This window comes from Rousettus aegyptiacus, unplaced genomic scaffold (genome assembly GCF_014176215.1).
Source record: "Rousettus aegyptiacus isolate mRouAeg1 unplaced genomic scaffold, mRouAeg1.p scaffold_m13_p_1, whole genome shotgun sequence".
Taxonomy (NCBI): Eukaryota; Metazoa; Chordata; class Mammalia; order Chiroptera; family Pteropodidae; genus Rousettus; species Rousettus aegyptiacus.
Genome location: NW_023416284.1, coordinates 74,756,167 through 74,782,793, shown reverse-complemented (window position 1 = coordinate 74,782,793; position 26,627 = coordinate 74,756,167). Strand labels below are relative to the sequence as shown.

The window sequence follows — 26,627 nt, the reverse complement described above, 5'->3', positions numbered from 1 at the left end:
CCTAAGTCCTTAGCTATTTTTAAAAACTTGTGTATAAACCTCATATCCCCTCAAGCAAGTAAAGTATTTCACATGAGTATGCTAGAATTCTTTTGAAAAACACAAATTTATTTTGAAAATCAAAAAATTACCTTCGATTCTGTCTTCTAAGTAAATTCAAATTTTTAGATACTAGATTTTGTTATAATACAGCAGTGTTATATACAATTGGAGAGAACAACAGTTGAAATACAGTGTAGGCAGAAGTTCCTTTAGTTTTCATATTCAATTTAAACAAACAGAAAGTGTATTAGTCACAAATAATATTTTATTTTAGATAACAAAAATGTTATGCCTACTCTCTATATAGTATAGTATAACTGAATATTTGTATAAGTTATGAAAGAATTAAGAAACAATCTAGGTTATAATTGGAAGAACATAATTGTAAATATGTAGAAAGACATTTTTCAAATAAAATTCCAATAAAAGGCTAAATGTTCTCAAACATTTTATATACATAAAGAATAAATTATTTATGGTTAACATATTTTTGCTTTAGTGTCAGAAAAATCACAACAAATTTGATAAACACATATTAAAGCCAAAGTTTACTAGACATGAGTTTCATAGTGCCATCTATATGATATTTGTTCAGAAATAATGCCAAAATTCTTAGAACACAGCATATTAGGGTGGGGGGAAGAGAAATGCTTGCTAATGTTGACACAGTTAATTAACAGGCAGACAGGCTCGGAAGGAGGAGACCAGCACGTAAGAGGGAAGATCACGTCACCAAGGGGGACTACCGAAGGAAAAGCACAAGCTGAACCCGACAACCCAGGCTGGGTCATGTTTCTGTGGCTCGGGATTTTGGTTTTCAGTGTTCAGAGACAAATTCCAGCAAGATGTCTGGTTTGAGTCGAGCCTTTCTTCTTGAACTTGTGACTGCTCGAGGTACTTGGCATACTTAAAGGAAAAAATGAATACACTCAGATTTAATTTTGTTAGATATTAAGCTAGGAAACCAGCTGAGTAATAATAAGACCAGCAAAGAACCCAAAATTTGTGTTTCCTATAAAGAACTGTATACACAAACAGGTTTTGCTTATTAACAGAACAGGAAAGAAGGGCAGGGGGAGGGGAGAGAAGAAAGTAAGAATGCAGAGGAACCCTAAAGAATGGAGCGATTAGTGCATGAAAAGGAAATATAAAGTTTCTGCCCATTTGAGGTTCCATTTTAGGCAGTTGTACCTAAGGCCCCCAGATGGGAATGTCTTTAGGTCCAAGCTATGGTTCATTTTCCCATGCGCTACACACTGGTTTCCTGGGAAGTTCTTCCAGGCATTTTCCCCCTTCTGAGTGCTAAAGCCTAATTTCCTAAAGTGATCTGAATCCTTCTAGTCAGGCTAGCTGAAGAAGTTATACTGTATTCAGTCACAGTATGCTGATGCTGTTCACAGACCTCTGAGCCAGCAATGGGAAGGGGACACTTGTGTTTTTGGCTCATATGCTTTTCGAATAGAATACATTTGACTAAATAAAGGGAACAAGTCCAGGACCCTCCTAACCTCTATATACGCACACGATCCACTCCATCAGAAGGATAGTTCATTGTTCCCAAGGCAGAGGGGGGTAAAAAGGCTGTTCTGTGCTGCAAACACCTCTACAGCAAATTTAATGGCCCAAATTAAGTGATGGACTGATGCAGCCCACAATCACCAGTAGGAATGTCATTTCAAATACTTTTGGCAGATGAAAGAATGTCACCCCACTGAATGTTATTTATAAATATCTATCAGGGTATAAGGTCACTTGACTGTTTTTAACTTGTACATCGGTGTCTGCTTTGAGACATAATTATGTACAGTACTTTCTACTCTTGGAGATTCTTTATTTTGGAGGAGTGCCTGCTCTCTGGCCCCTTTCTCCAAACTCCTACTAACTAAAGCTATATCTACATTAAGTAGTTGCAAGTGTGGTCTGAACGGGTCTGAATGTCATTTACTTAAGCTTTAAAATGTAAGGCAATTGCTAAATATGCATTTTCTGGAGATCTTTCTCTGAAGGGGAAAGAATATATCAATAAAATATTTTATGAGGCAGTTAATTTTGGATCCAATTGAAAAAGATTAAATTATTATTTGGTTTGAAACTGATACCAATAATGCAAAAGTACTTAATTTTCATACTTATTTGGAGTTCGGAATCTTTGTGCTATACCAATGTTTTTAAAAAAGGTAATGACTTATACTTTCCAAAGTTTAAAAATGACATCCAAAGGACAAACGGTAACTTTTTTGGCAGTGTGGTTGGAACGGTGGCATTGGGTATTCTGCCAGTTTGATCAGTGGTTTCACACTGTACCAGGTTATATACACATGCATGCATGTGGAGAAAGATAGAAAGGGTCATCGTTTCTAAAATGCTTGTTTTCTCCCATGTGCCATCCCAATAAGATGAGACTGTGCTTCTCCAAAACAACCCCAGTTGTATCTAGGAATTAACTTGTTTTAAATATATAGAGGTAAGGTAGGCATGAGAATATTTTTAATGACCAAAAGAATCAACCTAAATTCACATGATACTTGGCATGACAATTCTCTAATTTTGAAAGCCTATGATCTGAGACTGTAATAAGCAAAGGCATATTCATTAAAGGCTTTTCTAAAAAATACATATACTATCTAAATATCTAGACACTGCTACAGAAGGAAAACAAGACCAGAAGGAAGTAGACCTTGTTCTACAAACAGATATCCATGCCGAGAATCAGCAAGTTTTCTAGAAAGGCAGTGCCACAAGTGGAGTATTATTATAGCTCTCAAATTGTGAGGAAGGAAGAGAAATCTAGAGGTACAAGAGTCCTCATTACAATTACACTTCATTAAGTAATAAGATTTTCCAGCTGGAAGGCACATGAAAAATAACCATAACAGTAACTTACTAAGATGATGGAAATTTTTTAAGTCTCCTTTTGACATAAAATACAGCTGTATCATTAACATATCAACAAACTAGAGCTGAAACAACACTCAAACACAGTGACTGGATGGCTGACGTTAAGGACTGGGTCAGCAGGTAATGAGGATTTGGTGCTCTAGGTTTAGTTTCAATGATTCTTCAGTACTTAGTAAAACCAATGTTCTTTTTAAATGGAGACCCCAGATTCTCCATGTGACAAAATATTTAAAATGGAAGAGAGTTATACAAATATTTACTGTTGGAATGTCCCACAGTTAGACCAAGTTTACCGATCCAGCTGAGTGGTCATCCATGCTTTGTCCACCCCAACTCAGTGTTATAAAGTCAACTAAACAGAAAAAACAAAAGAGCAGTTATGATATTTCTGACTTCTGTCTTGGTTACAGGTCCATAATTTGCATAAAATAAATAATATGCATTAAAAAATCAGGGTTAAAATTTAAAACAAGGGGGAAAAAAAGCACAACAGTTTGGTATTCTTTAGGCAGAACAATAGAGAGCTCTTGAAATAGAAACTTTATTATATCCACAGGCGATAAAATCCCAGAGCTACTGTTAGGCACGTAAATATAGACCCTGTAAGAAAAAAAATAATTGAGTATAGTATTAGTTATATTAACAGTTACTTGAGGGAACTACTTTTTCTTACGATAGACTTATCTGCCTATCTGCAAAAGGAAACAAAACAAGAAACTTTGCTCACTGATGTGTCACATTAAATGAAATGTGCCCACTAAAATAAACCCCATGCCTTGAAATTATCATCTTCAAAGTACAAATCCAATATTCAAGAAGACTTTTCAATAAAGTTTAGAATCACAAAGTATATGTACCATATAAGGGACCTGCTCTTTAATTTTATGAGCAAAATTTTACTTCTAAATACTAATATAACTTTAAAATATTGATCAACCCAAAATGTTAAATTTAAGTTAAAATAATGGCTAAGTAATTTTTTTGTACATGTATCTGTATTCCTCTTTTGGCTCAAAAATTACCAAAGCAAAATTACTCCTTATTTGCTACTAAGAAAGAAAAACCTGCCAATTAGTATGACATTCCATCTACTAGAAGTTATAAGATGTCTTCCAATTTCAGAGATGTTAAAATATGAAAAAATGTTAGCCTCAATGAAATGCAATATTTGTCACTGACTTATTTTATAAATTTTATTTTCAGCTTGTTTTAATTACTTAGATACAAAATAGCTTACCTGCTAAATATTTAATATTATCAAGCTTGTGCGACTCAAGCATGGTTTTGAGACCAGCAACCTCAGTGTCTATCTTCCTGTCTGTCTGGGTGACCGCCCGATCTTGCTGGGCATGCTTTCAAAACAAAGAGATTCACAGCATTAAACCACGTGGGATATACCATCCCCTCTGCTCTGTCAGTCCTGAGAGCAACTTCCTATCAGGGTGCAATCGAGGGGTTGGATTAAGGAGACATGGGTTTTGGTCTTAGTTCTACTATTCTCATGCTATGTTGTGTTGGCTAGGGCCTTTAATATAGCTAGGCCTGTTTCCTTCTGTTTGAGAAAAGGGGAAAAAAGATACTACTAGCCTTGCCTTCACACACACTGTTCAGAGAATCAAATGTGAAGAGGTATCTAAAAAAAGCTTTTGTACATTATAGATTGATTGCTCCACAAGGTTAACATTATGAAGCCACTCTGTTCTCAATGGCAATGAATATGTTCCATCTTTCTAAATTCCTCTTAATGAAAGGGATACGAAAAATGCTTTAAAAAATTAATGGAATTTTGGATAATCTAAAAGCAATAGTGCTTGCTTTGACACTATTTCTATTTACACTTTTAAAAGTTATCTTCTTTTATAATTAAAACATGAGTGTTTTATTGTTATGAGGCTTGGCCACACCAAAGGCCTATTTGTGTTCTTTCCCAAATATAATACAGTTTAACCCCCAAAGGTGGTGAGTTTGGCTATTATAAAGTGGTTGTCATATTTCATTAAGGCAAAAAAGCACTGAAAATGCTTCACTATAAATCCTAGGACAAATAAGTAGTTCTCTATGGCTAACAATTCAAGTAATGAATAAGGAAATAGGTGCCTGGATGAGAAGAAAAGTATTTCAGAGGAATATTCCAGGGTTCTCTCATGGAAGTCTCTCACATTTTTTAGAGGTCCCAGGTAATAGAAATAATACATGCCATAAAAGCTAAAAATAATAAAAAATCTATCTCCATTTCTTATTATTCTTCAGTTACTGAGATTTAAAGTCTTATTAAGATAATCAAATATTTTGTTAAGTGCAAAAAAATTCTATGACTCTACTGGGTATATACGGAAAATTGTTGAAAACAGGGACCCCAACAGATATTTGAACACCCATGTTCATAGTAGCATTCTTCACAACAGCCACAAGGTATCCATAGACAGGATAATCAAAATGTGGTACAGCCGTACAATGGAATTATTATTTAGCCTTAAAAAGGATGGAAATTCTGACACATGCTATAACATGGGTGAACTCTGAAGGACAGTAAGCTAAGTGAAATAAGCCAGTTACAACAAGATAAATGCTGTATGAGTCCGTCTACTTATGAGATATCTAGAGTACTAATCAAATGCATAGACAGAAAGCAGAATGGTGATTGGCAGGGGCTGCGGGGAGAAGGAAATGGGGAGTCAGTGTTTAATGAGGAGAGTTTCAGTTCTGAAAGATGAAAAGAGCTCCATGAACAGACAGCGGTGATGGTTGCATAATAATGTGAATGTACTTAATGTCACCGTATACTTGAAAATGGTTAAAATGGTAATTTTTATGTGTATTTTTATCACAATTAAAAAAAAGCCTATGACACTAAACCTGCATATATTTTCCTATGACACATTATTACAAACAACAATAATCATACATGGGAAGCAGAGATGAATACAATGACCAAGCAAAGCCAGTCTCATTTCTTACCAATGCCACCATTTCTGTCCTCATTTCCAGCAGCTTCCTTTCGTTTAAAGAATACTGAAACAAACATGTCACACAGGTCAGATGCTGATTTATTCCTTTCTCTGTCTCCTTCTTCTCTAGTGCCTTAAAATATTCTAGCCTCACTATTTCCAAGAATATGTAACACTAGAAATTAACTTCCAGGTTAAAGTAGCCTACTTGACCCTCTCCTTTAGATGCGCTTCTTGAGGTTTCTTATTTATATTAATTTATTGCTCTAGTATCTGGATTCTCTTTTGTCATCCTTCACCTTTCTCTCTGCTGTTTTTCTCTTTTCATCCCTTCACTGTGATGTCTCTAGGTCCCTCTCACTATTATAACAGCATTCCCTGGGACCAATTTAGACAGATGCTGAGTCATACGCTTGTTGGCTTTGAGAGAGTTGAAAAAAGTAGGGAATAATTCAATTTAGGAGCTATCCCAGCATAACTATAGACAAAACTGGACACTACTTGAGGCTTTGAAAAAAGATAGGAAAGATATTCTATGTGACACAGATGTTACTTTGTGATTATAAAAGTGTGAATATAAAGATACAAGAAATATACTAAGCTATCACATTTTGGTTTTCATTAAAAACAAACAAACAAACTCGCTTGGGTACTGTCACAGCCCAGTGTTACTGAAGGAACTGACAAGTTCTACGCAAAAGTAAAATGATATCTTGCCTTTGGCTATGAATGTCTGTGTAAAGATTTAGTACAATTTTGCTGACATTGAGACTAGAATCAGATATATATACCTCCTTAGTCGTGGGCATTAGGATTTAATTGAACAAATGCAAATCTATAATTTAAGTGAAGAATGAAAAATTCTTCACTGTGTATTGTTATAGGGGAAAAGAATTAATGCTTTTGAAGTACCTACAACCTTTCTATTTATAACAATTTCCCAAGTCTACCAGGTGGATAGAGTATAAAAACAACATTACTTTAAAATTTAAAAAAAGGAAGAAAAAACCCCCAAACTTCAAACTAAGGACTAGTCACTAGAACCAAAGAATATTCATTTCCAAATTTAAATGTCATGGTATCAGATGAGGAGAGCTATGCATCATATCACCACCGGAGGGCAGGGTAGAACTAGATTTTCTGTACTCTTAAACTGGGCTTCGGTAAGTTTCTATTAACTCAGCTACAAGAGAAAGAAAACCGTAAGTCTTGACATTAACACGATTTAAAAAATAAGTTCTGTGTGGCTCCATCTTTATGCAAAGCAGTTTATAGGCTATATTACTTTTGAAACTGGCTGTAAATGTCACTCCACTTAATGTAATTGACACTATAATTTTATTAAACAAGAGAATGAGAGGGTCAAATAATTCATCTTCATCAATGCATATTAAATACATGCTAGGCTTCATAATAATATACTACTTTCCTGCACCTTGGAGTAATCTAAGTATAGGATTACCAAGAACAAATCAGATAGGTTAGTAAATCCCAAATTCGTTGGCTTTAATCTATCCTCACATTCGTATTTCCCAATATCTTCAGTATATTTCTTCCCATGTTGGTTAATTACAGATATCTTCCTAAATCAAGTGAATTCAGAATATTTGCTAAGTAGATGACCCATAAGGATAAAGGTAATTAAGTTATCCTCTTCTAGATACAAGTCATATGCTGGTGATCATTAAATATTTTAGTGATACTAAGTGATTTAATCTTCATGATTGAGAAGTGTTTTAATACTAGAAAGATAGGTAACATGGACATAATTAATTATTTAGTATAATGAAGCTCAACTTCTGTCTTGAAATCCATAGGCAGTTCCAAAATATAGTTAAGTATTTGTTTGAGTTTCAATATTAACTTCATCTATCTTTGTAGCACATTTTGATTAAAAGCAAATTGTGAAAGTCAATGGGGAATTCAAACAGACCCATATCAAGACACGTCATAACTAAAATGCCACAGGTCAAAGGCAAAGAGAGAATCTTATAAGCAGAAAGAGAAAAGCAGCTAGTTACTTAGAATGTCTGCTGATTTTTCAATGGAAACTCTTCAGGCCAGAAGGGACTGGCAAGAAATATTCAAAGTTATGAAAAACAGGAATCTACAACCATGAATACGCTACCCAGCAATGCTTTCAAGTAAAATGGAAGGCAAGATAAAGAGCTTCCCATACAGGGAAAAGCTTAAGAAATTCATCACCAACTAACCAACATTACAAGAAATGTTAAACGGACTTCTGTAAAAAAAAAAAAAAAAAAAAAGAAGGGTAAAAACAAAAAGACAATGAACAATTATGAGCATTCAGTTTCTGCATGTATATCCAGTTCTGTGTTTGTGAAAAATGTGTTATATCCCCTATTTCTCATTATGCTAAGAATGAAAAAGGTATCTACATAATGTTATCAAATTCAAATCAAGCCAGAACAAGCAGATGGGTTAAAAATAACTAGAGGCAGCCCAACACATATCTTTATTAAAACATACAACTTATTGAACCCCCCTGTTCATAGTAACATTTATAATAGCCAAGATATGGAAGCAACCTAAGTGTCCATTGATGGATGAATGAACAAAGGAAATGTGAGTGTGTGTATATATATAGTAATATTATCCTGCCATAAAAAAAAAAATAATCCTGCTACTTGAACAACATGGATGAACCTTGAGGGCATTATGCTAAGTGAAATAAATCAGAGAGATAAGTACGATATGGCCTGACTTACATGTGGAATCTAAGAGAACAAACAGAAAAGAAACCCAAGCTCACAGATACTGAGAAGATGGGTGCCAGAAACAAAGGGTGGGCAAAAAGGGTCTTAAGAGGGTCAAAAAGCACAAACTTCCAGTTAAAAAATAATTAAGGTATGGAGATGTAATATACAACATGGTAACTATAGTTAACAATTTTTTATAGTATGTTAGAAAGTTGCTAAGAGAGTAAATCTTAAAAGTTCTTGTCACAAGGAAAAAAATGTATAACTATGATGGATGTTAACTAAACATATTGTGATGATCATTTTGCAATATATACAAACATCGAATCATGTTATACACCTGAGACTAATACATATCAATTACATCTCAATTAAAAAAAAGAAGTGTTACTGTGAAAGCTCTGAGGGAAACGAAAATTGTATTTATATGTATTTTCTTTGGAAAAGCAAGCAAGGGCAGCAGAGCTGTATTTCCAGTTTTCTTAGGTCCTGTGCATGATCCCACAAATCATTGTGCAAGTACGTATCTCCTTCAGTTTAATCATTTACAATCTATATTTGTGGTATCTTTTTGGTAACAAATTTACAGCGCTACTTTTTGTAATTAAAAATTTCAAGTTAACATAACTTAAAGAATCCTTTAGAACTTGCGTTTCAAACCAATGCCATAAAGTCATTAAGATTTCTCTATTTAAAAAAAGACTATGGAAATAATTTTTTAATCTTTAATTTTGGTATAGAATCTAATACTATTTAAAATAATTTAATATTATTCAAGGCAGATAATCAACTCAACTTTTATACAATCAGGACCTGTGCATGTTTAAGTCAATATTAAATAGATCAAGACTGAGTGTAATTTCTTTATCAATATCTGACACATAATTTAGTATCTCTGAAACAAAGAAAAAAATTCAACTTGATTTGACCAAGATTTTAATTTTAATGTTACTTTTGAAAGCAATAAATTTGTCTTAACTTAAAATATAATTAAAATAAAGAAAAAAACTGTGTCTAACAATGATATACAGGTAAATATTTTACAGTACTTATGAACTGTATAGAAACTTAGACCAAGCATTCCATCTTGCAAAGAAATAACTCATACTCTTTTTAATAAACATACCAATTCTTTTACTCTGCTTTTTTCTAGATTGAATTCTAATTTGGTATCTGTTCGGACTTTCATCACTTCATCCTAGTAGGAGGGCAAACAACAAAAAAAAGAAAGAAATCCAAAGTAAGATATCCAAACGCTCTGAGGATGCAAAGCCTGGGAAAGCTGTACCCTCCACTACTTCTACCTTGAAGGGCCAGCTCACAGCAGGGTAGGGCAAGGGCTCACAGAGCAATGGAGCTGGGGACTCGTGATGTCAGGGGACTCTGGCCAAGCCACATCTGGAGTCAGGCTTGTCTTGGGACTTCCCAGTTATATATACAAACAATCCCTTCTATGCTTAAATTAGCCCAGAGTGAGTTATTGTTGCTTTTAACCACAAATTCCCAAGATAATCTCCTAGTGGAATTTATAATTAGAACTATTCCTTGGACAACTTTGGAAAGCAGAGATGGACTCAAAGAAATAAAATATTACATTTTTATTTAAATAAAGCCTTATTTATTTATTTATTTTTTAGGCGAGGTAACTCTTGGTTTACCTCATAGACAGCAAGGACCTTGTCAGTTTACAATCCTTTTTTAAAATTTTTTTTATGCCTACAGCACCTGGTCTTCCTAGGTGGTCTCCCATCTAAGAACTAATCAGGCCTGACTCTGCTTAGCTTCCGAGATCAGACAAGATTGCGCTGGTTCAGGGTAGCATGACCATAGCCTAAAGCCTTCTTTATGACACTCATTAAACTCTTTTCTTAATATCAATGGCTTTTCTAATTAAAAAAATCAACTGGCACAGTAAGCATTTTAATATTGCATGTAATTGTCTAAAGACAGTCATTTCTAAGAGAATCTAAAGGTTCCATGTGGCTACTTTAGAAAACTTTTCATTTAAAAATGACTTAATTCCCCCTAGAATACAATTTTCTTAATCAATTTGGTTACAAAAATCAGTAACTTATTCACTGGCTGTGTTCTTAGCTAAATTTTCCAGTGTGCACTTTTGAGATGTATTACACAAATATTTAACATAGAATTAAGTTTTAAGAACATATAAAGTATTTCTGACATATGTTTACTAAGGTTACATAATTATAAACAAGCAAGCAAACAGGAATGAGGATCTTACCATTACTTGTTGTTTTAACCGATGTAGTTCAAGCTTTACTTTCTAAAAACCATTAAAAAGAAACAAGTCAAGGATATATTTAGAAGGTTAGAAGAAAAATATAAAATTTGGTAATACACAAATACTAGAACATGTTTTATGCACAAATTCTTCAAGTTCTCCTTCATGCAACACAGAGGTGGCTACATCCAGAATGTAACATTAACTGAATAGTCTCAGTAGCAGAAGTGATTGTTTTGCCATGATCGTTTAATTTTTCTTAAACTTGTTTGCCTTCAGAGGCCTTGCTTTCTTTAATACCTCCTTTAATTTTTCTTTTAACTAACTGCCCTCAAACAGCTGACTTCAAGGACAACTCTGAGAGTTTCAAACTTTATCTTTTTCTAGCAAAAGAAGAAATCTTTGGTAGAAAGTTTCTTGCAAGACTAATAGGTAATAAATGAACTTCCTTTATGGGACTTTAATAGGACTGAAAACAAAAGGAAGATGCAAAGACAGCACTTAAATGCTGATCCCACATGCCATACTTTAAGAAACTAAGGAATATTTTATAACACATTTATTTATAATAACCAAAAACTGAAAACAATTCTAATATACATTACAGTAGAATGTCATATATTCACATAATTCTATAATGAAAAAGAATGATCTACTGCTGCAAGACACACTGTATGATGCCATCAGTTGAAGTTCTAGAATAGGCAAAGCTAGTTCATGGTGATATAAGCCAAGAGAGTGGTCCCCTCTACTAGAAGTGGGCATAAGCAGGACTTCCGGGGTACTGCTAATGTTTTACTTCTTGACCTGAGCAGTAGTGCACACTTTGTGAAAATTCATTGTGATATACACTTGTGCACTTCTGTGTACATATATTATATCTCAATGTCTGAATATAAAACATTTTATGAGTGGCTGCTTAGTTTTACCTCATTTTCTGCTCTGAGGGCTGAAAATTCACTCTTTTCCAAAATAATCATATCTTTTTTCACACTGGCAATCTGAGACATTATTTGCTGAAGAGTGATCTCCTAGGAAAAGAAAAAACAAAACATAAAACCCAATCTAGTCTAGAAAGTCCACCTCCTACAGTCTCTTCCTGGTATCATCCTAAGGAGAAACTAGAAGAATGTGGACACAGGAAAAGAGGTTCAGCAAGGTCATCCTCTTTGCCAAAATCAGAAAGGAAAAGAATAAAAACTCAAGTCCAGCTCATCATCAAGTGAATCATAGTTAAAAAGGTGGCAGTCTAAGGACTCAAAACACACTGCTATAATTCTGGCCACGTCTCCATTTATTAAAGTGTGGTAGATGGGAATAGTCAGTTTTCAAGTACGGCAAGTTTGAGGCATAATGATTCCATGAGAGTTCACTAAATAGCTCTGAATAAATATTTTTTAAACCACTGTAATCATCTGCCTTTCAACTATGGTTAAAATTACTATATGCCTTTCAATAAAATATTATCCAAAAATATATATTACAAATAACACCCTCCCTTTAGACTTTAAATTTGCTACAGTGCCCTCAAAAAGCCAACCTGTTGCATCTTCGTGACCATGTCTTTGTAGATGATATCCATGTTGGCCTCTGTGATCTTGACCAGCGCAGATACAATGATTTCTGCTTGTTGAGTAGTAAACCCTAAGCAAACACACAAAGAAAATCACACTGAGGAGACTCTAGTTGTCAAAAAAAAAAAAAAGAAAAATCCTCCATAGTATGGGAGAAAATGCAAACTTACACATTCAGAAGCAGGAAGAAAGCCTAGTGTGGTAGGAGAGTGAGGAGACTACAGTCACAGGCTATTATCTGTCTGTCACTCTGGACAAGTCTGACAAATCTGAGTCTGTTTCCTCATGTAAAGTGAGGAGATGGGCTAATGTCCTTCTAATGTCCTTCCTAGCTGCCAAAAATCATGCTTTCAGAGGTATAACAACATGGGGGATGCCTGCAATGAAAGGTCAAGTGAAAAAAGACTCAAAATTATAATTTGTTGCTTTTGTAATTTAACAAAGATTCTATGTAATTTGTTTTCTTCTGTATTGTCTAAATTTCCTCCAATAGATGTGACTTCCTTAATTTAAAAATGTATATATTACCAAAAACAATTTACATAAATAGGAAATTTCAATTGTTTTATATCTAGCACAAATAAGACAAATCATTGACTATGTAAATAGTAATTTAGCTATTAGTTAATGTAAAAGACAGTTAATGGTAAAATCAGTTCTTTCAATTTTTCCACAATTCTCTTCAGTCACTAGTGACAGGATCCAAATTGGGAAAAAAAAGTTCTTTAATACTCAATAAATGATGCTAAATTGAATTACATAAAGATTCAACTCAACAATATTACTGTTTTTAACTTAGCAACTTAGTTCACATTGGAAATTCTAAGAAAAGACTTAAAACCAAGTCGCTAAAAAGTATAGTCCCTGCTATTAAATACATCCATCTATAAGAACTTCAGAAGAATCTACTGATTCTTGTAATTAATGGTGTATTTATTTGAATAAAGTTATAACTGATACAATCTGAATGAGATTAAGCATGGGGCTAAAATTAAAAAAAAAAAAGCTCACAGATTTAAAGGAGACATAAAGACCTCCAAAGACTTACTCTCTTCACCTCATTCAAAATCCTTTAATTTTCAATGTGTGACTCATGTGCATCTAGAAAAATCACCCAAAAGTTTACCCACCAAAATGTTAGTATTGTTTAGATGTGGGGTATTGGGATTCAGAATAGTTTTTATTTCTTTTCTGTCTTCCTAATTTTTTGAAAATAAACATTTTTTTTGCAATTTTTAAAACTTTAAGAGTTTGTAGTGAAACATGATGAGGTCTGGCAATTATGAAGAAAGGAAAAACAGAGACTGGAAGAGAATGTATGCTGATAATAACCTCCAAAGCCTTATAATTTATAACCACCTGTGGGAGGTGACAGGGATAAGAAAAAACAGAAGTTAAGCCTGAAAACCTACTGGGTTACTAGGTACAAATTAATTTTTTGCAGGAATGAGAGGACAAGACACAATCAGTGTTAGTGAGATTACAGATAGAGGAAGTTTTGTTAATCAGGAGACATTAACTCTGGAGAAAAAAATGATAAAGGACGGAATATCTTTGAAGGGTCCTTCCTGGACAACTCAGATGTCTATCATTCATCTTGGTGTTTTCTCACCCTACACTTCAGTGACGCCCTCAAATCACTGGCCTTGAAACACGCAAATATTCATGGGTCAAGGTTTGGAATTAAGAAAAGCAGGAAGTACATTTTAAACATATACACATTTTATTTGTCCAAATAAATAAATAAATACATAAAATTTTAAAGTAGGGGAGGGGAAATGCACTCCACCTCTCATTGGGAGAAAGGTTTGGTGGCCATCTTGAGTCTTCTGCAGCTACCTTGCCACGGTCACACTTAACAAATATAATGATGCTCCCTTAATATCATCAACACCTAGTATATGTTGAAATGCCCCCATTATCTCCAGCATCTTTTTACTTTTGGTTACTTTGAATACAAATACAAAAGGTCCATCAACCAAAAAAAAAAAAAAAGGGAGGAAAAAGATATGCTTATGAAGATAATTTTAGATGTTTCCCTCTTCTCACTTTCACTTTTCTTTTGACCAACAAAACAAGTTTTGAGAAGGAAAGTTGTAAAAATTATTATAGAGCATTTGACAGTCTTTGCAAAGTACATTCAAGTATTATCTCATTTAATACTCAAAAGGCTCTTTAGAATTATTATGCCCAGCTACCAGTGAGGAAGTGGAAACTGAGGATAAAAGGTCTGCCTAGGAACCTGCAGCTGGAACCTGGCATAGCTTAAACCCAGAACTTCTAACTCCCTCACATAAGCACAGAATTCACTCCATCACCTTGACTTGGTGATGTGAAGTACATCTACAGATGGTGGCTCTTCAGATATGAATATGCACAACTGCATAAATACTATACAATGAAGTAAAAAACAGATATGCTTATTTCAAAGGCATAATCTATGATAGTAAAGATTCCGATTTGGGGAACATATGTGTTACCATATAGAGAATTATAAGAAGTGTATTTGTCCAGATTAGATTAAATATTAGAATGTTATCTATATACTAAGTGTACTTTCAATAAATGTCATATGTCAGTGCAATCTCATATATTAATTAACTCGACAGCAATAAGGGAAAATGTTAGTCCAAATATTTTTTTTAAAGAACATGATAAATTGATATTATCAGTAATTGCTGCTCAGTAACATTTAATTTCATAAAAATTTTAAAAGCACATAAGATGCATAGTAATAAAACTATCATTTTTGTGCTTCAGACAGTTGGCATAGAAACCACTCCTGAGTTTTGCTGACTTGTGTCTAAATTTTTATCTATAACATTATATTTCCAGAGTGATGTTGTTATAAGAGTACACTTCACTCAGGCAAAATATATGAGAAAAATGTCAATTGTACTATGAAGCAAAAATCTCCTTCAACAAATGAGGGCTTAAAAGTCAGAGAAATAAGAGAAGTTAGATGAAATTGTGAGAAGTCATAATTTATAGCGTTTTTCTATGGCACTGAGTGACCATTGAGAGAGGATTACCATTTTCTTCGAGTAAACACACTAAGGCATGGGTATCAAAGTAGAGCTTTCTACTTGCAGAAGAGGTGAAATCTTGGCATTTGCGCCCCAGCTGCAGGCACCCAGCAGAAAGGCTTAGTTCTAAAAGAGAAAGAATAGTAGGGTTTAAAACAAGATCTAATGGTAAACAAAAGCAACTCAGCAACATGAAATAATCCAGTATACCTGGAACCCTAATTATTTTTTTTTCCATGACAGCTTTATTGAGCTACAATTCGCAGCTCATAGAACTCACCAATTTCTAGTATGTAACTTGATTGTTTTTAGTATAGAGTTGTGTAAGCACCTCTGCAATGAGCTTTAGAACACTGCCAACGGCCCCCAAAGAAAACCTGTACCTTTAGCTATTATGCCCAATCTCCCTACTCCCCCACTCCCAGGGAGCAACCACTGATCAGTCTGTCTCTATGGATTTGCCTACTCTGGACACTTCATCTGAACAGAATTGTATGGCACGTGGTATTCTGTAACTGGTTTCTTTCACCTAGTGTGGTGTTTACATATACTTTGTAGTATGTATCAGTCAGTACCTTATTTCTTTTTACTGCCAAATACTATTCCATTGTATAAATATATCGATATTTTTTTACCTATTCATCGGTTGAAGGACACGTTTGTTTCTATTTTTGGGCTATTATGAATAATGCTATTATGAACATTTGTGTATAAATTTTTGTGTAGACATGATTTCAATTTTCTTGGGTACAGACTTAGGAGTGGAACTGCTGTACCATATACTAACTTCATGTTTAACCTTATGAGGTTATGTCAGACCACTTTCCAAAGTGTCTGTACCATTTTACATTCCCAAGAGCAGAGCATGAGCATTCCAAAATCTCCACATCTTCAACACTTGTTATTTTTTTTTATTATAATTGTCTTAGTAGGTATAAAGTTGTATCTCATTGTTGTTTTGATTTGCATTTCCCTGATGGCTAATGATTTTGAACATCTTTCCATGTGCTTATTGAACATTTGTATATCTTCTTTGGAGAAAAAAGTATTCACACTCTTTGCCTATTTTAAAAAAATTGCATTATCTTTTTGTTGCTGAGTTGTAAGAGTTCTTTATATATTTTAGATATGAGTTCCTTGTCATATATGATTTCAAATATTCTCTCCTGTTCTGAGTTTCCTTTTACTTTTTTAATACTGTCTTTTGAAACAGAAGTTTTTAATTTTAATGAATCCCAATCTATTTTTTCTTTTGTTCCTTGTGCTTTTGGTGTCGTAGCTAAGAAACCATTGGCTAACTCAGAGTATGGAAAGATTTACACCTACGTTTTCTTTTAATAATGTTTTAACTCTTACCTTTAGGTTGTTGATCCATTTGAGTTAATTTTTGTGTATGGTATGAGATGGAGGTTCAACTTCATTATTTTAGATGACATGGATGTCTAGTCGTCCCAGCACTAGTTTCTCCCTTAAATTGTCTTATGACTGTTGTCAAATCGACTGACTATAAATATAAGGGTTTATTTCTGAGATCTCCCACCTATTCCATTGATCTATATGTCTGTCCTTATGCCAGTGTCACATTTTCTTAATTACTTTACTGTAAATTTTGACATCAGGAAATGAGTCCTAACTTTGTTCTTTTTCAAAATTGTTTTTGTCTTTTCTGAGTCCCTTGCATTTCCACATGAATTTTAGGATCGCTTTATCAATTTCAGCAATTTGGATGCCTTTTAATTTTCTTGTCTAACTGCCATGGCTAGGACTTCTAGTATAATGTTGAATGGAATGATGAGAGCAGATATCCTTGCCTTTGACTTGAGAGGGAAAGTATTCTGTTTCTTGCCATTAAGGCAGTGGGTTATTCACAGATGCCCTTTATAAGGTGAAGCAGTTCCCTTCTATTCCTAATTCATCAAGTGTTTTATTATTATTATTATTATTATTATTAAGGGATATTGAATTTCATCAAATACCTTTAGTCTTTTGAGATGATCACATGGTTTCTCTCCTTTATTTTGTTAATACAGTGCATTACATAAATTGATACTCAGATGTTAAATGAGCCTGGTGTTCTGGGACAAAATCCCATCTGGTCATGGTGCATAGTACACTCCTTTTTATATACTATAAGATTTGTTAGTATTTTGTTGAGGATTTTTGTGTTCTTATTCATAAGATATATTGATTTGTAGTTTTCTTTCCTTGTGATGTCTTTGTAAAAGAGACCTGTTCTAAAAATTTGTGTATAACCATTTTTATGAATTTCTGTGCACTTAAGCACAGATGCAACTCATTTTAGAAACTGATTTCAAGTGTTCATTTGAAGGAGGTAACATAGTAATGGTTTCCCGGCTTTGTATTTTATGAACTACAAAAATAGTTTTAAAAAAATACGAACGATTGCAGTGTCAATTTGTAATTTTGTTTAGAAAAGACATTTAAACATAACAGTTCTTTACTATTACAACCATACTATAAAGACATTTTGACAGCAAAGGAAAAAAAAAAGAGGAACAATATAAAATAAGAAACTTTCATTTAAATGCAATTAACATAGCTGTATAAAATCTTGCTACATAGTTGTCCTTACTTTTCAATGATGGCGGGTGTCGTAGAAGAAATAACAGCCATCTATTAACTCAAAGTTCAAAAGTTTTCTCAGTAGGTCTCCTAAATAACCAGAAAGATACTTCAGCTAATTAACTCCTATTCTCAATCCTTTACTCTTAAATGCTCAAAAAGAAACTGCAAGTAAGCAAAAATGTGACATAGACAGGATGCCAAAGATCAGATTCTTCTCTGTTAGTTTACAGCAGTGGTTCCCAACTTACTGGCTACTTTGAAAGAGTAGGGTTGCTGTGATCACAGTCAGTATCAAGATAAGTGTAAGAGATCCAATAATCATTCTGTACCACACACTGTAGACAGGCAAAAATGTAAAATGCAACAACTATTATATGTGTATGTTTAATGGTTAAAAGAGGGCGCTTAGATTCAAAGAACCACTAGCCTATACTTTAAGGTCCTTGGCAAGGCATACAAAGCCTGTTTCAATTTAGACCACAACTTATCCTCTCAGCTTGCTTTCTAGCCATCTAAGCTATTCCATTTCCTGAACTTTCATGTGACGGTACTCCATCCTTGAGCTTGGCTTGACTTCCTTTTTAAACTGGTAAATTTTAAGCATCCTTTTTACCCCTCTCCATTTAATTTGAGAATTTACTAAGCATCCTTTATGTTCTGGTTATGGTTATAAAATTTATGGTTCTGTTAACTCTACCCAGGTCAGACAGTGGCCTTTATTGCTCCTTTATGTGTTCTCAGTAATGCAGCCCTGTACAAATAGCTCTATCATACAGCACCTATATTATTTCCATATCCGTATCACCTATTAGTCTAAGATCCCCAAGAGCAGCCAGTCTTAGTCATTTTTGTATTGTTAGCATCTAGCAGAGGGTTGGTATGCTGCAAACTAAAAAAAAAAAATTAAAAACAATTGTATGACTTCTGAGATCTTGATCATGAGACTGTCTAGAAAGGTAATTGAGATCAACTCCCTTTTTCTCTTCACCTACAGTTTTCCTTTTTTATATAAACAAGTATATCTTTTATTTTCTTAAGGGATGTGACAAATTACACAGTAGCTCTGTGGTTTCACTCAGAAGTGATGCCTATCAATTCTATTCACATTTCATTGGACACAAGCAAGTCACAAAGTCCAGAACGAGAACGCTCCGTGAACAGCTCAATATTACTCCTCCTCTTAAGCACCCTATATCAGCAGACCCCACTCTGCTTTAATGCTCTTCACTGCACCACTCTCTACCAGATATTACATTGTATTTGTGTGTTTATTATTTGCCTTCTCCCCCTAGAATCTAAGCTTTGCAAGGGCAGGCTATGTCTGGCTTTGTTCACTTCCTTATTTGCAGCACTTAGAAAACTGCCTAGTAACGTGTAGCCAAATGTATCAATAGTAATATGAATAGTTAATATCTAAATGTGTCTGGCACCATGCTAAATGCTGTTCATGCAGTAAGTCATTTGATCTTCGTCTCAATTCTACGGGGGATATAAATCTATTATGACCTCCATTTTCCATACAAGATAACTAAGGCTCAGAGAGGTTAAGACACTTGCCCAAGGTCACACAACCAGTTAGTAGGCACAGCCATTTTCTTGACCTTTGAGAGGCCCCCATTAAGCCCAGACGCTTATGACCTGGGGGCAGAGTCATGATTTCCAGGCACAGCAGCTGAGTGTCCACCATGTGGGGCCAGGGAGCTAACAATGGCAAAAATAATGAGTATCACCAATTATTGGGAGCCAGATACTGTGCTAAGAGAGACATATCTTATTTCACGCTCGCAAAAATCATAGGAACAAGTGATGCTCTTTACCTATGGTCTTCCTTTTTCACATAAATGAGTACCCCTTTCTCTCTAGTCCTGGGACAAAAATTGTCTTCCATTTGAAGAGGCCCTGAATGTCTGCCTGACACAAAACAGACCTAGCTCTAGAAACAGTGGTGGGTGAGTGAATGAATGCACTTCTCAAGGGGTTCCCTACTGGCCACCCTGCTCATCTTAGAAATGTGCTAGACTGTGCCATAGGTTAAGGAGCTTGAAAACATTTGAATCTAGAACTGGCTTATGAAGAGTGAAGGGATTATTCTAGTTCTAAATTCCTTGTTTTTAATAACCAAATAATCATGCATGTGATTTAAAACATCTTCCTCATACACACACAAAACAAAGTATCATGACCACTTTCTAAGCAAGAATTAATTCCAATTTAGATACCGTAGGGTTTTTTTTGTTTGTTTCATTTCCAAAATTGATCAAAATTTATTTCAATTGCAAGCTTATTTCAAAGGAATATTGCTAACTGAAAAGTAGAGAAAAGGGCTGGTCACTTCCCACTTGGCTCTTCAACTCCTGCTAACAAGTGAATGACAGCTTGCCTTCTGTCAGCAGGCCAAAGGCTGAGGACAAAGCAATACTCTGACATTCAGAACACCTGACTCACTTTTCTTCCTTTATTGTGACAACAAAATGAGGCCCAAGAATTATGAATTCCCACTAAAAACCAGGAAGCTAGTAAACTGAGCTATGTTAAAGTGTAATGTGTAATTCTCCTTTGGGGAGTCCTCATCATACCAAAAGGATATTAAAAACACATACTTAACAAAAGAAGCCCAAAGTTAGACTTGAACAGAGGGAACCAAGTACAAATTTCCTATTCGTAACACTCTTAAGTCTAAAGAGCCCTACTGAGAACCTTGAGCGTCAAAGTAGCAGGCTGAAGACAAAGGAACAAAACTCTCCTTTGCTGATGTTTAATGAGCATACATACTTCCTTAGCTGTCCTGGCTGTGGTTCTCATATTTATGAATCCATCCACTCTGTGAAAAATGACATCATTTGAGGCTAATCCAACACTACCTACCACCTTGCTGATACAAAGTCAGAAAACTAATGATAAAGATAACTCTTCCCCTTGCCCCATAATCTTGAATTATGAGGAAAATAAATTACAAGTTTCTATCTTGCCAAAAAAATAAAAAAAGCACCAAAAAGAAAAAGATATAATAAAATTCAAAGCCATCTCTAACCCATAACTACTTCAGGGTATGATACAGCTCACTCACTATTCATTTCCCATCCTCCGTATGAAAATCTTCCTTCACTTTGTTACTCTACCAATCTGCTTCTCCCCCAGCCAAAGGTATTCTTAAACTTTAGATGTAGCCAACATTTACCAGCTGTTTCTGTTGTGGGGGTGGAAGCTACCAGAGTGGTTACTGATAGCTACTGATAGAAAAGCATAGGCTACCTAAAGTAATATTTTTTTTGCCAAGTTTGCTAATTAATAAACATTACCCCAAGTGACTTTTTAAAATGAACAATTTGTGATCTAGTCAATTGGGTCTGTTTAGACTTCCTTAACCTTGTGCTGGTCAGTGACTCCCCTTCAAGTCTTTAGTCAAATATCACCTTCTCAATGAAACCTATTCTGATGATGCTAAATTAATAACTGGAGGCCCACCTCCCTTTCTAACCCTTACCACTTCTATTTTTTCCAACAATATATTTCTCAGATTATGCATATATATTATGTATGCATATGTAACTTGTACACGTAAATTATATCTACATTTAAATATGTGTGTATACCATCTCCTCTGCTAGAATTAAGCTCCAATAAGGAAAATATTTTGACTGATAGATCTCAAGTATCTAGGAAAGAAAGTGCGAGGCACTGAATAGGCGCTAGTGCTTAATTAATGAATTAGCAAATCCATTAGAGTTTAAATTTAAATTGTAAAACAATCTCTTCATCTCCCAGAGCTCTGCTTCTCAAACTTGCAAGCCTCCTGCACTCCCCTTACCCGAGTTGCGACAAGCTGAGTACCGGACAAAACAGCAATCTGTCCGCGAGCGCCCACGCGGTAGCTTTGCACATGGGCGTGCATCAGCTTGGTGCCACAGTACTCACGGCCTTACCCGCTTCCCGTTCCAATTCTGCGCCAAAACCCTTGCGCCCGGGATTCCGAGTAATTCAGATCTTCTTATCTGGATAAACCCAGAAGGCCACGGCCTGACAGAGACCTTCGTCCCCACGCCCCAGCAGCCTGGTGACCTCAGGTCTCCTAGCCTTCCTCCAGGAGAGGTCAAAGCCGAAGCCCTTCCCCGCCCCGCCGCCTCAGCCCCGAGGGGCGAGCCCCTCTCCTCCGCCAGCCCGGCCCTACCTCTTCTCGAGTAAGCGAGGGCGGCCACCCGCCCATGGCACAAGTGGAGGGCGCCTGTGGTACAAGCGACGCCCGGGGCGAAGCCCGGCTGGCACCTCCGCGCGCCGCCGCTGGGGAGCGAGGCCTCCCGGCGCGAGCGCTCCCAGTCTCCGAGCTGCCGACGCGGGGCTGCGGCGGCTAGGCGCGGGGAGGGCACGAGCACCAGGAGGAGCAGCGCGGAGGCGCGGGACGCGCTGCTGTGGGCTGCCGGAGCGCGGGGGCTCAGCACCCCCAGACCTCCCGGGAGCGCGGTCCGGCAGTGGCGCGCGAGGACACCGCGGCCGCCCAGGCTTCCGCAGGAGCCGGCGAGTAAGAGCAGGAGCCGCCGGCGGTCCGGCGGGCGCGTTGGCCTCTCGCCGGGGACGAAGCCACAGTTCATCCCGGAGGCTGTCACTGGCCCAGGCGCGCGCTCAGGGCGCTCGCCCACGGCGCCCGCCCACGGCGCCCGTCACGCGCGGCCCCGGCCGGCGTCCCAAGGCAGGAGCGGGGGCGCGCGGCCGCCCCGAGCCCGCCCTTTCCTGTCGGGCGGGCGGGGCCCGGGCGCGGGGCGGGGCGGGGCGGAGCGGGGCGGGTCTCAGGCTCTACGAGAGAGTCGAGTCCCGCCTCGCGCGAGGCCGCGCCCTGCTCAGTAGGCAAACCGGCTCCCGGCAGGGAGTTGCGGGCTCCGCCGGAGTTGTAGTGAGCCCTTGCTGCCGCAATTTGCATATTCATTACACTGGTGTCATTATAGAGAAATTAGTTACCCTGGCGCTTTTTAGAGTTCGGTGAAAAGTCCCTGCTCCACGAGGCTGCCCTAGATTTTACCATCCCGGTTCCAAGTCCCTCCCAGTATGGCACTCCAGGTCACTTAAAGAAATTATTAACAGGGCCGAGGGAACGACGCGTACATAGTCAATATATTTAAAGGCTGAACTTCACAGTTTTGTTTCCCCCCCACCCCCGGATGAGTGCCCCATAGAAATGATTAAGTCTCGATCTGGAAATTTAAAACGTGGGTCATGAAATGTTAAATAAGACCTATTAGTACAATAAAAGGATATCTGAAACTAGTGTTCGGTTCAGTGAACATTTTGAATACCTATTGTACCTATCTCAATTACCAGTCCATTTCATTGTGTGAATTCAATAGATGGTCCTCGAATGAATGAATAAATGAATGAATGAAATGAACAAGGTACCAGGCTAGGAGATAAAAAAAAAAAATGAGATTGTTCTTGTCTTCCAGTTTCTTATACACCCATACACGTACCCATACATGATGAAAGAGGAATGCGTTATGAGCCACGAGAGCTACAAAGTGCTGATAAGATAGAAGATGGTTGTGAAAGAGATGTAAGTAGCTATCAAAAGAAGAATTAAAAATAAGGTATAAGTAGAAATTTTCGTAAGAGGTTAGTATAAATTATACATTCCTAAAACTGGTAGGGAAAGTAGTTTAGCAATATGCATTAACGGTCTTTTATGTTCATAAATTTTGCACAAGCCACCGACTCTGAAAAATTAACCTAAGGGAATAATCTGAAATATTAAAAATATATTAGGTTGGAACATATGAACTTGCCACTTTTATAAGTCAGAAATATAAGATTGGTAATTTCATATGGTTCAACTTAATATATGCACAAAGATATTTGTCGTATTATAATTTACGATTGTGAAAAAGTGGAAAAGACTAATGTCCAATGTTAGAGGAATGGTTAAATAAACTATGGCACAAATTTTATTTAATGATGGCCCTTTGTAATTTTTTTTAAATTAAGGTATAATTTGCATATAATAAAAATCCACAGATCTTACTTCAACTCGATGACTTTTAACAATTGTATACATGCATGTAACCTCCACCCAAAAAAGATAGAGAACATTTTCATTAGTCCGCAAAAGTTCCTTTGTGCTCCTTTCCAGTTTTTTAGATAATCTACCCTATCCCAAGAACCAACCATTTTCTGATTTCAGTCACCATAGATTAGTTTTGTGTGTTCTTGAACTTCATATAAATGGTTTCATACAATAAGGATTGCCTGGGTTTGACTTCCTCCTGCCTCATGTCTGTCTCCATTATAATATTGTGAGATTCATTCATATTGTATCATGAATTAGTTCCTTTTTTAAAAATCTAAGATTAGTTCTTTTTTACTGTTGAGTAGTATTCCACAATTTAGTCATCCATTCTATTATTGATGACATTTGGTTTGTTTCTCATTTTCAATTATCATGAATAAGGCTGTTATGAACATTTTTGTATAAGTCTTTATGTAGATATGTATTATTTATCCCTTGTATTGTAGTATTGCAAATAATAAAAAAATAAAAATTTTGAGTGTTATTGCTAATCCAAACAGCCAAAGAACTTTTATCTTTTCTTGATTCAAAGATATTTTTCACAATGTGAAAACTCACTTTTTTCATAGTTTGAAAAACTCAGTTTTATAATTTTGTATTATAATATTTATAATATACAAATGTTATATAAATATTTATATATAAAAATTATATACAATACTGTATATGTACACTAATATACAAATAATTAAATTATAAATATTTATATTATATATTATATAAAGGGATCACCAATTTGTTTAGAATTTAATTTCTTTAGTACAGTATTTGATTCGTTTGGAATGGAATTTCAAGCAAATCTTGAGGTTAAAACCATAGGGGGGAAATCATTAATTTTAAACAATGTCAAAATATTTAGATAGTTCTGGTACATTCTTACTGCCTTGTTGCTAAAGAAATTGAGATTCTGAACCAGGTAGTGTATGCTGTCACTCTCTTAAGCCTACTTCTGTGCCTGAAAATACTCCATTTATAGTATTTATTCTACCATAGTCCTGTGTATGACACAGTGAAAGCTCCAGATCACTCAAACTGATAGAGTACCCAAACTAATATAATTCCAATAGTTGATCCATCCTCCACAGAACAAAATTAAGAAATGATCCCTTGATAATCTGTTTATTTCCTTCTTCAAAAAAAAATTAGTTCTTCTTTCAATTTGGATGTATTTGTATACTAAACTTAATTGAACTACTTGAAAATATTTTGAGTTGCATATGAAAAGAAAGAAAAATATAGAGGTTCTTTAATATATCTAGTTAATTATTTCCCTAAGTTTGGCTCAAGCATTTGATAATTTAATTTTGCATTTTAAGACTTAACTATGTCATAAACCCCAAAGTTGCTTAATGCCCACATCGTATTTCATTAAAAGCTTTGTGCTCGAATGCTTTTCCCCATTAATACTTTAAAAAACTTTATTGGATTAAAAAAAGTTATAAAAATAATAAATGCTTACTTCAATAAGGTAAGTAATATTGGTGTTTATTATTTAGGTTTGAGATTTCCTACTTTAATTCTACTCTTTTGAAGTTATGCTCCCTATGGTCAAAAACTATGTATTAATTTAATGCAGTCATTGAAACTTCAAAGCAAATAGAATGATGCTAATCTTCTTATTTGGTAGTTTGATTTTTTTCACTAAACAATCATGGACAAATTTTCACGTCAATTATATTCTAATTTGTTATTTTTCATTGTTGTATATTTTATTGTACCATTTTTATAGCCAATCAACTTCTGGACAGCTTTAAATGACTTTAATTAGTTTCTCAAAAATTTTTCTCTAAAAATTGTATTATACCAATTATGTTATACTTTCTTGTGGCTTATATTTTTATTGGTTTAAAGCAATTAAAATTTTTCTCTATGTTATTAGGAAAACATAATAGCAAAAATGTTTCATTCATCCATTCATTCATTCATTTGTACATTCTTTTGACAACTAATTATCGGTTAGTCAGTCAGGAGCTATTCTAGACCTTAATGATTCAAAACAAACGAAATAGACAATGTTCCTGCCTTCATGGATCTTATATTCTAATTGAGACAGAGAGGCTATAGGCAACTAAATAAAACATGATGACAGATGTTGTAGAGAAAAATGAGAAAGAGCAAAAGGAATAGATAATGCTGGAAGGTGGGGAAGAGTTTTGCTATTTTATATAAAACAGTTAGGGAAGGCCACACTGATGAGGTAACTTTTGAGCACGGCCCTACAGTCAATGTTGGAAAGAATCTAGTAAACATCAGAAGAGAATTCCAAGTTGAGAGAATAGTAAGTACAAAGACACTGAGGTGGAGATGTGCTTGGTTTCTGTGAGGATCAGTTAAGGATGCTAGTGTGAATTGAACAGAGACTAAGGGAGAAGAGTTAGGAGAAGATGAGATTAGAGGAGCCCTTTGGACCTCTACAAAGAGTTAGGCTTTCATCTGAATGAGAGGGGAAGTCAGTCACTGGATGGTTTAGAGCAGAAGAATGACATGATCTGACCCACCTTTCAAGATAACTTTCTGTCCACTGTGTGGTGAACAGACTGTA

General features: G+C 35.6%; 1 protein-coding gene and 1 pseudogene across 3 annotated transcripts; both read right to left on the bottom strand.

The window, feature by feature from the left end:
- Positions 1-87: 87 nt before the first annotated feature.
- On the bottom strand, positions 88-22,733 carry MCUR1 (mitochondrial calcium uniporter regulator 1). Of its 3 annotated transcripts, XM_016123272.2 has the most exons (9): positions 22,205-22,729; positions 15,457-15,576; positions 12,391-12,494; positions 11,780-11,881; positions 10,851-10,892; positions 9,735-9,806; positions 5,899-5,952; positions 4,178-4,292; positions 88-3,540 (listed from the first exon to the last, which is right to left on the bottom strand). In XM_016123272.2, exons 1-9 carry the CDS (start codon positions 22,620-22,622, stop codon positions 3,485-3,487), a joined length of 1,083 nt encoding a protein of 360 aa, XP_015978758.2. In that variant the 5' UTR covers positions 22,623-22,729; the 3' UTR covers positions 88-3,484. The 3 variants fall into 3 exon arrangements, with proteins under 3 accessions (XP_015978758.2, XP_036092892.1, XP_015978759.2); XM_036236999.1 differs by lacking the exon at positions 9,735-9,806 and having other exon boundaries at positions 22,205-22,733; XM_016123273.2 differs by lacking the exon at positions 5,899-5,952 and having other exon boundaries at positions 22,205-22,731.
- On the bottom strand, positions 10,322-10,440 carry LOC118605456 (annotated as a pseudogene).
- Positions 22,734-26,627: the final 3,894 nt, after the last annotated feature.

Bases quoted from the DNA above. Each gene is read 5' to 3' on its own strand.
- MCUR1 (XM_016123272.2), bottom strand. From the start codon at position 22,622: ATGAACTGTGGCTTCGTCCCCGGCGAGAGGCCAACGCGCCCGCCGGAC. The intron at 4,293-5,898 runs GTAAGAAATGAG...TTGTTTTGAAAG, and splicing joins GGACAGAAATGGTGGCATTG to CATGCCCAGCAAGATCGGGC. The intron at 3,541-4,177 runs GTAAGCTATTTT...TTTTTCTTACAG, and splicing joins TAATATTAAATATTTAGCAG to GGTCTATATTTACGTGCCTA.